The sequence below is a fragment of the Psittacula echo genome (genome assembly GCF_963264785.1).
Source record: "Psittacula echo genome assembly, chromosome: 8".
Lineage (NCBI taxonomy): Eukaryota > Metazoa > Chordata > Aves > Psittaciformes > Psittacidae > Psittacula > Psittacula echo.
In genome coordinates this window covers 9,297,836-9,309,949 of record NC_137744.1, presented here as the reverse complement: position 1 = coordinate 9,309,949, position 12,114 = coordinate 9,297,836, and the positions used below count along the sequence as shown (strand labels likewise).

The 12,114-nt window shown below is 60.4% G+C and overlaps 1 protein-coding gene across 3 annotated transcripts; it reads right to left on the bottom strand.

Moving 5' to 3' along the window:
- Window positions 1–5,542: 5,542 nt before the first annotated feature.
- On the bottom strand, window positions 5,543–12,114 carry KLF8 (KLF transcription factor 8). Of its 3 annotated transcripts, XR_013957586.1 has the most exons (6): window positions 12,055–12,114; window positions 8,747–9,296; window positions 7,856–7,982; window positions 7,614–7,747; window positions 5,934–6,525; window positions 5,543–5,840 (listed from the first exon to the last, which is right to left on the bottom strand). XR_013957586.1 is itself a non-coding variant. In XM_080625096.1 (5 exons), exons 1-5 carry the CDS (start codon window positions 12,079–12,081, stop codon window positions 6,344–6,346), a joined length of 1,020 nt encoding a protein of 339 aa, XP_080481222.1. In that variant the 5' UTR covers window positions 12,082–12,114; the 3' UTR covers window positions 5,543–6,343. The 3 variants fall into 3 exon arrangements, 2 of the variants coding, with proteins under 2 accessions (XP_080481222.1, XP_080481223.1); XM_080625096.1 differs by having other exon boundaries at window positions 5,543–6,525; XM_080625097.1 differs by having other exon boundaries at window positions 5,543–6,525; window positions 7,856–7,958.

Sequence of the window (12,114 nt, the reverse complement as noted above, 5' to 3'; positions counted from 1 at the left end):
CAAACAAGTTTAAAAGGTTCAGATATGAGTGTTTTCCAGCTTGGCCCCTATGGAGAAACTGAGGACTGTGTTTGGGTTTCTCTTTATGAAAGAGAGGGAAAAAGCCAGAGCAACAGGGGAATAAAAACACTTTTTTGGGGAGATCATCACAGTTTGAGCATCTATATCATCACACTAAAACAGATGAATAAATAGGAAGCTATTTCTTCCCTGGACACATCCAACCCCAATGTCCTCCTTTCCGAGAAACTGCACCGTGTCAGGCTACGTAAAAGCCCAGCCTTCTCTCCCCCTCCATGCTCATTCCCCCCAAGCAGCCCTCAGATCCCCCATTCCCACATCCCAGTGCTTCCCAGGCAGGATCCCACAGAGGCTGTGCCCTTGCAGGGGGGATGCTGCTGTCACCCCCGTCCAGGACGTGCCCAGCACCTTCAGGGGACTTTAGAACCGACAAAAAAGGGTGAAGTAGAGGGCTAAGGCTGCTCTACCCACCCCCAGCCAAAAGGAGGGGAGCTGGGCTCCTGCCCAGGAAGGGGAAAGCCTATTCCCATGGGATTGCTGACACCCCAGCAAGTGCAGGGAACACACAGGGACTTCATACCCAACGGAGATCAACCTGGCAATGATTTCCTGAGGTGCAGCAGCTTCTCTTCCCAGGGATGGGCCAAAGCCATCCTCAGCATCCTTATCTGCCACCAGCCCCACAGGAAGGGAAACAGCCTCGACTCTATCAGCACCGCCAGACACACCACGTCCCTCAACCGGCGCTGGCCGAAGGTCCTATTCTGTCCCCACATGCCACAAACCACCAAACACAGCATGTCCTGCTTGAGCTAGAGTGATCACAGCAGCAATCCCAGCCACACAACCAGTTATTCCTGGGGTACAGAGTCCCCTTCTACACAGGGAAGCTGATACCAAGATGCAGAAGGGGGTTTGGGGTGAAGGCCCCGATCCCCCTTTCCAGCATTGTGTGGGTTTATGGGAATGAGGAAGGACACCCCAGTCCTCCTCTTAGCAGGTGCAGGAGCAGGAGGTGAAGCCCTGGGCTGAGCTGCAGAGACTTGAGCTAAAAGGCAAGAAAGGCTCCGAGCTTTGAGGAGATCCAGATCAGGGTGGGAAATACATCTTGGATGCCACCTCCCAAACCATTCCACCTCCCAGGCCATCCCGGCAGCGCCAGCAGAGCACCAGGGGCTCACACCCATCCTCAAACCTCACCAGCCACCACTGGACTGGGCCACAGGAGACCCCCCAGGAGCCACCCAGCATGGGTGACAGCCCATGGTCCCACCAAGGAGGTGGTGGCAGGTACGCGGGGCAGGGGAACAGAGCCCAGACCCTGCCAGGGGGTCACTGAGCCTTTGCTTTCCCCCTGCAGCAGCTTCTCCTCACCCTGCTGACCCCCAGACTCATCCATCCACCCTGAAGCAGTGGCTGGAGCACCCACCTCTCGCTGCCCCATGATGGACATCCCCAAGTCCCCTCTGAATCTGCCTCCCTGGGGTCAGGCCACACCAGATGTGGGCCAGGAGCTCCCGGCTCAGCCTCGGTGCTGGTCAAGAGCCTGGTGTGAGATACTCACTTGGCAGGGAAGGGGGACACCCCCTCCGCTTCCCTTTCACCATCACCTCCACGAAACAAAGGTCTACAAAGCCGCCGGAGCCGCCTCTGCTCCCCCCCCCCCCAACCCGAAACCCAAAACCACCCATTTCTGTCTTTCCCTTTCTGCTCCTCGGGAGGTTTCCAGCCATCAAACCCTTCCTGGGAGCCCTTCAAAGGCAGAGCAGCCGCCCCATCCACTTGCTAAACCAGTCTGAGCAGTGCCGGGAGCAGGCAGGAGGCCCCCGGCACCTCCTGCCTGGCACAAGGGGAGTGGGACAGGGACAAGAAACCATGCGGAGGGACCTCGGGTGATCCTGGAGCAAAGAGAGGGATGAGGCTGAAATGGGCTCCTGGGCTCAGGAGTTGGGGGTGATGGAATCAGCCCATGGGAGGGGTTAGCACCCCACTGCCCTCCCAGCAGGACCTCAGCATCTTCTTCAACAGCAGAGTGATGCTCGTGCTGGAGAGAGGACTCATGTCCCTCTGCCACATGTGTGACCCCAACATGCATGACCCCACAACTCCAAAGACCTGGGGGCTTCACCCCTGCCTACCCCCTGTACGGCTGTGTCCTGCTGAGGGAACGGTGGATGCTGAGGTCCAGCACCCCAAAGGTCTCCTAGAAGCAGGAGAAAAGATGAAGGGGATGAAATCAGAGCCAGACAGAGCATGGGGGGCAGGAGACATGAAGGGGTGCAGGGTGGGGAGCAGTGGTCCAGGGGCTTCCCAACTCACCCATCAGTGATGGCAAGGCCAAGGGCCAGCAGGAGAGATGTTTGCTCACCTCAGGAGTAACACTGCATAAGAACAGCTCATCTGGCAGTGGTGCAAGTTCAGGGCAGGGCTGGCTTAGAGGGGTACAAGAGCATCACCCCAGATACTGCAGGATGTCCCCAGGCCACAATGAGTGAGGAAGCAGCTCTGCATGAATTGGGGGGTGGCAGAGACACTCCCATCTCCCCCAAAACCAGGGTGAACATTCACTGCCAGAGGAGACTGAGATGAGATCTTGGGCAAAAGCTGTGGCTGCCCCATCCCTGGCAGTGTTCAAGGCCAGGCTGGACAGGGCTCAGAGCAAGCTGCTCTAGTGGAAGGTGTCCCTGCCTGTGGCAGGGGTTGGAACTGGATGAGCTTTAAGATCCCTTCCAACCCAAACCAGGCTGTGGCTCTATGCCAGTTGCCACTCAGGTTTCCTCTCTGGGGTAAGACAAAGCGGTGGCTGGGAGGGGTGACATGGGGACACATGGGTGCTGTGTGCCACCCGGAGGTGTTCCATCATCAGCGCAGCAAGTTCTCTCCCACCAGGTCTCAGCACTCATCACCAGCAGCATCCCCACATGGGAACACCCGACTTCCCTTGTTCCCTTTGGTAACGTGGGAGAGAAAACCAGCATAGGACACTGCAGAGCCGAAGCCGAACACTTCCAAGACACCTTTGCCAGAAGATTTTCACTCACAGGAAGGTGTTTCCCTATGGAAACAGTGCCCTGGTGCTCCAACACCAGCGAGCAAGGATTCCTGGATCTCTGCTCCAGCCTCATCATAGGGCTCCCCTACAACACAGGCACAAACAGACCCAGGACTGAGCTGCAAAGGCCAAAACCTCACCCAACAAACACCCTTACCATGGGTTGCTTTGGGGGTTTTCTTTTTGCCTCTTCTTGTTGCTGTTGCACTTTGTTCCTCCAACGGCAAACTGAAGCAGCCACCAGGAAAGCAGCCAGTCTGCTCAAGCCACTTCCACAGTGGCTCTGGAGCAACATGTCTCCCTGGAAAACCATCATCTCCTCCCAGATACTTGGGGAATATTCAGCTGAGCCACTTTAAGTCATTTTTGTGTTAAAAAATGCAACTTTTGCCTTTTAAAATGCCATTTTTGCCTTCTAAACGACCATTTTAACAAGCTGGTGGATCACAGGAGGAGCCACAGCAGGATTCCAGGGGGTGTTTAGCACCTCTCCCTGTCCCGGTGTGGTGTGGGACCACCAAGCCCTTTACCACCACCTCAAAGGGGATTGTCATCGCCTTTCCTCACCTCAGGAGCCAGGTTGGGGTCTCACCTCAAGGGAGCCCTCTGCATCACACAGGTAACTGCTGAAGCCAAACACACGCCATGGCCAGTGAATATCCCACTGGAGATGTTCAAAAGGAAGGAAAATCCACGTTTTTTCCACAGCTCTGAAATCTCTTCAGTTTCTGGGAAAACCAGCCCAAGAAACCATCGTTTTGCTGAGCTCAGCCCCTCTCCTCCTGGCACGGAAGAGGCAGGAGAGCCCCACGGCCCTCACCATGCCCTGGTCCCTCTCCCCACCCCACAGCTGCAGCAAAGCAAGACACACACAGAGGAACTCGGCTACTTTCAATGTTATTCCTGTGTAGAAAAGACCTCAAAGAGTTTTGTATAAATATCACAGATCAAGAGTTCAAAATCCCTTGTTTGGGGTTTAACAACCAAATAGAAAACAGAAACATACACACACACCTGCCCCAGGGCTTGGAGTGAAGGTGAAGCCCCTGGCTGCAGGGTCCTATGGGACCACCAGCAGGGCTGACCCTGAATCCCAAGGGTTTTCCCAGCCTCCTTTGCTTTCCTGTGAGGATTTGGGGCTGAAGATGAAGGAAGAACATAAGGTGCAGCCCCAGGAGAAGCTCTGGTAAGCACGGCTTTGAGAGAGGGGACACATGGTGGGACGGGGAAGCAGAGTCTGCAGAATCATTTAGGTTGGAAAAGATCTTCAAGATCACCGAGTCCAACATGAACCCAGCAGTGCTGAGGCCACCACTAAACCATGTCACTAAGTGCCACATCTACACGTCTGTTAAACACCTCCAGGGATGGTGACTCCACCACATCTCCGGGCAGCCTGTTCCAGTGCTTGACAACTCTTTCCATGAAGAAACGTTTCCAATATGCAGCCTATACCTATCCTGGTGCAACTTGAGGCCATTTCCTCTGTCCTATCACTTGTTCCTTGGGAGCAGAGACCAGCCTCCTCCTGGCTCCATCCTCCTTTCAGGTAGCTGTAAAGCCCCAGGTACTTCAGCCATTCCTCATCACATTTGTGCTTCAGGCCCTTCTCTGGCCCCGCTCCAGCACCTCAATGTCTCTCTCGTAGTGAGAGGCCCAGAACTGAACACAGGATTCAAGGTGCAGCCTCACCAGTGCCCAGCGCAGGGGCACAATCACTGCCCTGGCCCTGCTGCCACACTGCTGCTGATACAGGCCAGGATGCTGGTGGCTTCTTGGCTGCCTCAGCACAGGCTTATGTTCAGCTCCATCAATCAGCACTCCCAGATCCTTTTCCACGAGCAGCTTTCCAGTCACCCTTCCATAAGTCTGGAGCATTGCTTTGGGTTCTCATGACTCAAGTGCAGAACCTAACACTTGACTTTGTTCAACCTCAACTGCCCTCAGCCCATTGATCCAGCCTTGATAAATGTTATTACAAAACCAGCCCTGGGAACACTGCTTGTGACCAGCCACAGCTGGACTCACTCTCCAGCTGTGCTGAGCCCCAGAAGGGTTGGGGACACCATGAGGTCAGGGACAAACTCTGTCCAATGGAACATTCCTTGAAGGTGGAAAGCAGGGAAGTTTCCCAAGCATCCATCAGAGTCCTCTTCAGGGGATGTAGGTCTCTGTGCCCACACCCCCGCCCCCCCAAGCAGCCCAGCACCCCCCAGGCCAAAGGCACAGGCTCAAAGAGAGCTTCTGGGAAGCTCCCCCTTCCCCAAGCAGCCCCACCGGTACTGCGTTGGGAGAGGGGGCTCATGGCCCCTCAGCACCCTTCCCACCACCCAAAAGCCCCAAGGTTCCAACCCCAAATCCTGATACCTCCCAGACTTGGGGGGGGGGTGGGGTGGGAGGGATGAAACTGGGAAAGGGGCACCCCACAGAAATAATAATTACCATTAAAAAGCAAAGTGTGTGGCCACAGTCTGCCTTTTTAACTTAGAAATGGTTCAAGTGTTCCACAGTCTTCAAAAAAACCCCAAATGCTGCAGCTCCCCCCATCCCACCCCTTTTAAAACTCCATAAAATCACAGTTCCACGTTCCGCACAGTTTCCCTTTGTGTTTGGTGGTGGCAATCTCATCTGGGGGTGACGTTGGGTTGTTGTGGTGGATTTTCCTCCCCCTTCTTGCTTCTTCTGTTCCTGCATGCCTCTGGGCACCTCCGGTGAAGCCCAGCACATGCCAAGAGATGCAGAGAGGCAACGTGCCAGGTCCCTTCTCCTGCTGGGACAGGGACACACAGCGGTTGGGAATGGAAAGGCAGCAACTTTCAGGAAAGAGGCTACTGCATAGGGGCAATGGCAGAGCCCTCACCTCTGTCCTTGCCATGGCTTCCAAGTTTTGCTCACAGCGACTGGGAGAGGGGCAAGGACAGCAAGCACATGAGGTGGAAGTGGGCAAGAGGTCGATGTGCAGGTCTAGAGGCAACTACTGAGTGAATCCTGGGTGAGAAGCCAAGGAGGAGCCTCTGGATGTTGTGTGTGGGGAGAAGCCCAGGAAAAAGAAGAAACAGGAGCACAGGAGGAGGAGGATCAGTCTGGAAGCCACCATTGTGCATCTCATGTCGGCAGGGCTCCTGGAGCGGCCACAGTTCTCTCTCCACCAGGCAGACTTCAGCCTCTCCGTTCCCACAGTCCTTCCACCACACACAGAAGAGCAGCGGGGGATGCACCCCCATTTTCCACCACTGTCCCCCCAGTCCCAGCCCTGGGGACGGGGGCTCCTCACATCATGATGTGCCGCCGGCGGTGCAGGGCGAGATGGTCAGAGCGGGAGAAGCTGCGGTCACAGTCCGAGCAGCGGAAGGGTTTGATGCCTGTGTGCTTGCGGAAGTGCCGGGTCAGCTCATCGGAGCGGGCAAACTTCCAGGTGCATCCTTCCCAGGTACATTTGTAGGGCTTCTCGCCTGCACCGGGGGAGCAGAGAAGGGCTCAGCAAGGCAGGAATGCCCTCCCGAGCCAGGCGAACCCCTCATCTTCCCTGCGCAGGCCCTGCCGCTGGCCCAGCACGGTTCACTGGCGCCACCGGCTGTGCAAGTGCTGCTTTAGGTGTAACCTCACCACGCCCGCGCCGCCAGCGAGAGCAGAGGCGGTGCTTTGGGGTGCACACCTCACACACACCCCTGCGGCATCACCTTGTCGCACCATGGGGCTGATGGTAGCACCCCCATACAACTCTACTGGCAGCACCCCACTGTCCTCACCGGGACTGAACAGCAGCACCCCACAGCAGAGCCTGGGGTCCTGGGGGGTGCTGAGCACATGTTGGGGGCACAGGGAACACCCCCCAGGCAAAGAGACCCAGGGTGCTGAGAAGGGAAGAGAAGGAGGAGGGAGTCCCAGCAGGGTCACCCAAGGGAGAGCCCCATAACCAGGCAGAGGGTGGGGGCAAGAGGGTCCCCGAGACATGGCCTTGGGTCCCAGCACTCCCAAAGAATCAGCACAGAGCGCAAGTGCCCCCAAGGCCTGCAGTGCTCCCAAAGTGACCTCAAAGGGCTTCCACAACCCCCCTGGCACAAGGTGCCAGTACCCTCAAAGGGCCCCCACAGCTACTGTAGGAGGGTGCCAGTACCCAAAAGGGTCCTCCAGACCCCAAAGGGCCTCACAAGTCCCCGGCAAAATGTGCCAGCATATGCAAAGGACCCCCCCAGCCACTGGCAGAGGGTGCCAGCATCACCAAAGGGCCCCCCAACCCCTGACACAGGCTGCCAGCTCCCCTAAAGCCTCATGAGCCCCCCCAAACTGCCCCCCAAGCACTTGACAGCACCGCCAAAGAGCCTCCACAACCCTCTAAAAGCTCTAAAGGCTAAATGGCCCTCTAAAAGGCCATCCCCAGCTCAGGCAGAGGGAGCCAACACCCCTAAAGACCTCTCCATCACAAGGACCATCATCACCCTCCCAGCCCATCCCCAGGTACTCCCAGCCCACAGGGAGGTGGGGGCACTGATCCTGACCCTGCCTGCTGGGGGGGGGGGTGTCTGGCACTGTCCCCTACCTGTGTGTATCCGCCGGTGAGCTTTGAGATGGGAGCTTTTGGTGTAGACCTTATTGCAGCCCTCAAAGTCGCACTGATGGATGCGCCGCTTCTTCAGGTCGGGGGACTCTGCCCGCTGTGCCCGCGCCACCGGCCTGCCGGAGGAGGCAGAGATGGAAGCACGGCCCTGGCACCCCCAGACCCCATGGGGTGCCCAGGGAGGGGGGGGACAGGTGGGAAGGTACACAGACAAAGGGACTCACTCTCTCTGGAGGTCCTGGAAAGGGGCCGGGCCACTCTCAGAGGCGCTGTCCTCGCTGTCGCTGTTCATGTCCATGGGGTACATGGAACCCGGGTCAATTTTCACTGGTGGGGGGCGGGAAAGAAAAGCTATTGAGAAACAAGGAGGGAGGGGGTGAAGCTGTGAACAGACAACAGAGATACCCCAAAACATACCCCACCCCTGAACCAGAATAACCCCCCCTCTGCTTACACAGCACCCTAAATGCTGCTCCCCCCACAAAAACTAAGTGGGGAAATGGAAAAGCCACAGATGCCATATGGCACAGATACTGGGAGGCATGACTTGGGTGGCACTTCTTTTGGCTGCTTGCTCCTGCCCTTGAGAGGGGAGATCCAGGTCCTCCCCACTCCGGATAAGGTGGGAAGCTGGGAATGTGCTGGGGAAGGGAATAGAGGGTGCCTGGGGAAGCAGCTGAACTGAAACCAGAGCCGCTGGCAGCAGGCAGGCAGTGGGAAGGGCAGGCAGGCTGCCAGCAGCAGCACGGGTGGCAGGCAGTGCCATGCCCCAAGTGTCCCCTGCCCTCCCTGTGTCCCCTTGGGGAACAGGCTGGGGGCTGAGGGCCCTGGGGTGGCTGTGGGTGGAGATGGCAAATGTGGGTGAGGGGAAAATCAGATCCCCTTCAGGGGTGCTGCTCCATGAAGTGGGACACCCCCACTTCACCCTAGAGAAGCTGTGGCTGCCCCATCCCTGGCAGTGTTCAAGGCCAGGCTGGACACGGCTTGGAGCAGCCTGCTCTAGTGGAAGGTGTCCCTGCCCGTGGCAGGGCTTTGGAATGAGATTTAAGGTCCCTTCCAACACAAACCAGTCCGGGATTCCCCAAAGTTTCATGCTTCCCCCAACATGTGCTTACCAGACCCAGCGTTCTTGCCATCCCCCCCGATGAGGGGCACAGTGATGGCGGTGACCCCATCGGTGGGCATGGTGGTGTAGACGACGGGGAGGGACTGCACCACCACGGGGATGGTCTGCAGGTTGCCCATCTTGCTGGGCAGGTTGACGGAGGGGATGGTGTGGATGACGTGGAGGATCTGCTGCCCACCGCTGCCCTGCGTGGAGGCCAGGATGGAGCCAGGCGACAGGACCGCCGGGATGGCCGAGGTGGAGCTGAGACCGGAGGGGGAGATGGAGACGGTGGCAGGAGCAGGGAGCGGAGGAGCCACCAGCAATGGGGAGGACTGCACCGAGACAGGAGGCGGCGGCGGGGGTGCTGAGGCTGCTGTGGCCACCTTGGACTTGTTGAGAGAGAGATCCACGGGCTCCGCCTGGGGCTGGCCGCAGTCACTGGCCAGCAGCTCCTCGGGGGGCTCCGTCTTGATGTCTGCCAGCAGCACCGGAGGGTCAAGGGGGCCCTCCGCCAGCAGCGCCGACGAGCTCATGGCTGGCGCCGTCCTCCCTCGGCCCTATAGGAGAACCACACACTGTGAAGCAGCAGGGAAAAAGGTACAGCAGGGCGATGGCAGAACGGCCACCTCGGGGGGATCCCACCCAACTGAGGGGAGCCCCAGCCGTGCATGGCGGTGGGGGGCCAGCAACGGCAGGGTCAGCAACAGCGGTGCCAGCCACGGCGGTGCCAGGGGTCAGCAATGGCGGCTCCCGCTCCCCTCACGACGGCCGCGCCGCGAAGCGAAGGCGGGAAAAATGAAGCCCCGCCCCTCGCGCGCCTTTGTGGTGCCGCCGCCGCCCGGCCCCGCCCCTCCCTCCCCGCGCGCGCGCGCCCCCGCCCCTCCCCTCCCCTCAGGGCCGGGCGGGGCGGGGCAGGGAGGGAGGGGGCGTGTCCCCCGCGGGGCGGTGGCGGCCCCACCGCGCTCCCCTCCCTCCCCCGCGCCTTAAAGGGGCCGCGACACCCGTTAACCCCCCCCCCGCTTCACCCGGTGTATGATGGGGGGGGCACTCACGGCGCGGGGGGGCCCCGGTGCTCATCCCCCTGTCCCCCCCGGCGGCAGAGCCATGCTCCGGGTCCGAGAGGTGTGAAGGGCCCCTCGGCCCCACCCTGGCTCGGCCCGGGGTGGAGCTCCTTAAAGGGGCCCTGCCGCCGTGGAGGGGGGGGGGGGGGCACCCGGCGGGACGCACCGGGGGCACCGCGCACCCCAACCCCTTTAGGACACACACACACTCCCCCCCCGCGCGGTGCCGCCGGTCCACGGGGTGCCCCGCGGGTCAACCCCCCCCCCCCGCAGCGCCTCATCTTCTCCTTCCCACCCCACCACCACCCCCCCGAGCCCCGCAGCTCTCCCCCAGCCCCTACCTGCGCCCGCACCGAGCGAGCCCCGACCGGGCCCGCAGAGCCCCCCGCGCTCAGTGTCGGCTGCACCGCGCGGCCCGCCCGGCCCCTCCCCGGGCACACCCAGCGCACACGCCCTGCACACACGGACACCCGCCCGGCGCGGGGGGAGCCCCCACGGGGACAGGGGGCACCGGACCCACACCGGGACAGGGATCCCCCCCCCTTCGGGTTCAGGGGCAACCCCAATACCCAGGTATTCAAATGGAGACCCCCCAAAACGCGCTGAGTAAAGGACACCCCCCGCAACAGCCCCGCTCTCAGCAAAGAGACCTCCCCCCCCAGTGCGCACACACAAAGGCAGGGACACCCCCAATACCCGCGTATTCAAATGGACACCCCCAAAATACACGGAGTAAAGGACACCCCCCCCAACAGCCCTGCCCTCAGCAGAAACCCCCCAGTACCTCCCCATAAAGCTAGGAGTCCCCAAAACGCACCCCCCACACACTCATAAATCACCAGGACCCCCAAAATGCTCGACATACAAATAGGGACCCCCCAAAAACACCCCCACTGTTAGACGGGGGCCCCCAAGACCCGTGCACACGAACAGGGACCCTCCAAACACACCCCACACATATGTCTCATGAGGGACCACCCCCCGGTACCCACATACTCAAATTGGGACCCCCCAAAATGCATTGAGCAAAGGACATACCCCCAAACAGCCCCGCTCCAGCCAAGAGCACCCCAAATGTCCCCACACAAAGCCGGGGACCCCCAAAACGCACCCCCCCAACACTCACAAATCACCAGGACCCCCCACAACATCCCCCTTACAAAAAAGGGAGCCTTCAAAACACCTCCACTCTCAGCCAGGGCCCCCCAAACACACCCCACAACCAGGTACCCCCCCAGAACACCCCCACATAGCCACATAACAGCCCCCTCCACCAGGACCCCCAGCCCAACCGGGCCCATTTTGGGGGGGGGGGGGGGAACCCACAAAAGGGCAATTTACACCCCCCCACCCCACTTTGGGGGGATCCTGGCACCCCAAAGCCCCACAAGGCTGGAGGAGTGAGTGCGATGTGTCAGTGAGGGGGGGAGCAGCGGCCTCGCAGCCCCCTCAAACCCAGCCTCACCCCCCCTATGGGGATTCATCAGTGACATGAATTCTTCCGTACTCAGCCCGGACGCACCCAAACCCCACCCAGGAGGGGGGGTTGGGGGGGACTGAGAGGCCACTATACTCCCTTTATTTTACACACACACCCCCCCCGGGGGTATAAATAACGACGCCCTCCTTCCCACCCTATAACCCCTCATGGAGGCACCCCAAAACCATGGGGTGACCTTGAGGATGGGGGCTGTCAAGTCGTGGGAAAACCTCCTGTACGGTCCTAATGCCCCCCCCCCCACCCAACCCCCCCGCGGGGGGTACATTACCCCCACCCATGGGTGTGAGTGGTGGGTTGAGGGAGGGGGGGTCGTCACACCCCATCGCTATCCCGCTCTCCCGGAGGGATTTCCTCCCTGTGTGTGACTGAGCCGGGAATGGGGGGTGGGATTTAGGGATGGGGGTGTTTGGCCCTTTAAGAGCAAAGGGCGTGGGAAGCGGAGTTGGGGGGAGGGAAGGGCGGGGCGGGGCGCGCCGCGACGTCGCCCCCCCCCCATGCCCTCCCCCCTTGTGACCTCCCAAGAGCGCGGTGGGGCCCACCCCGGAAGCGACCATTGAGGGGGGGGGGGAACCACACATAGGCCTGGTGCGGGGGGGGGGGGGCGGTTCCCACCCTTTCCTCCCCTCCCCCGCCCCAGGCTTTACGCTGCCAACCCCTTCCCCCGCCCGCGGGCATTGCCCTTTTAAGAACCCACGCACCATGAGACCGGCCCCCCCCCCCCGCCGTGTGTGCCACCCCCCCCCGGGCTCTCACCGTCCTCCGCACCTCCTCCGGATGCATCCCGCAGCCGCCGCTGCCCCGCGCCGGGGCGGT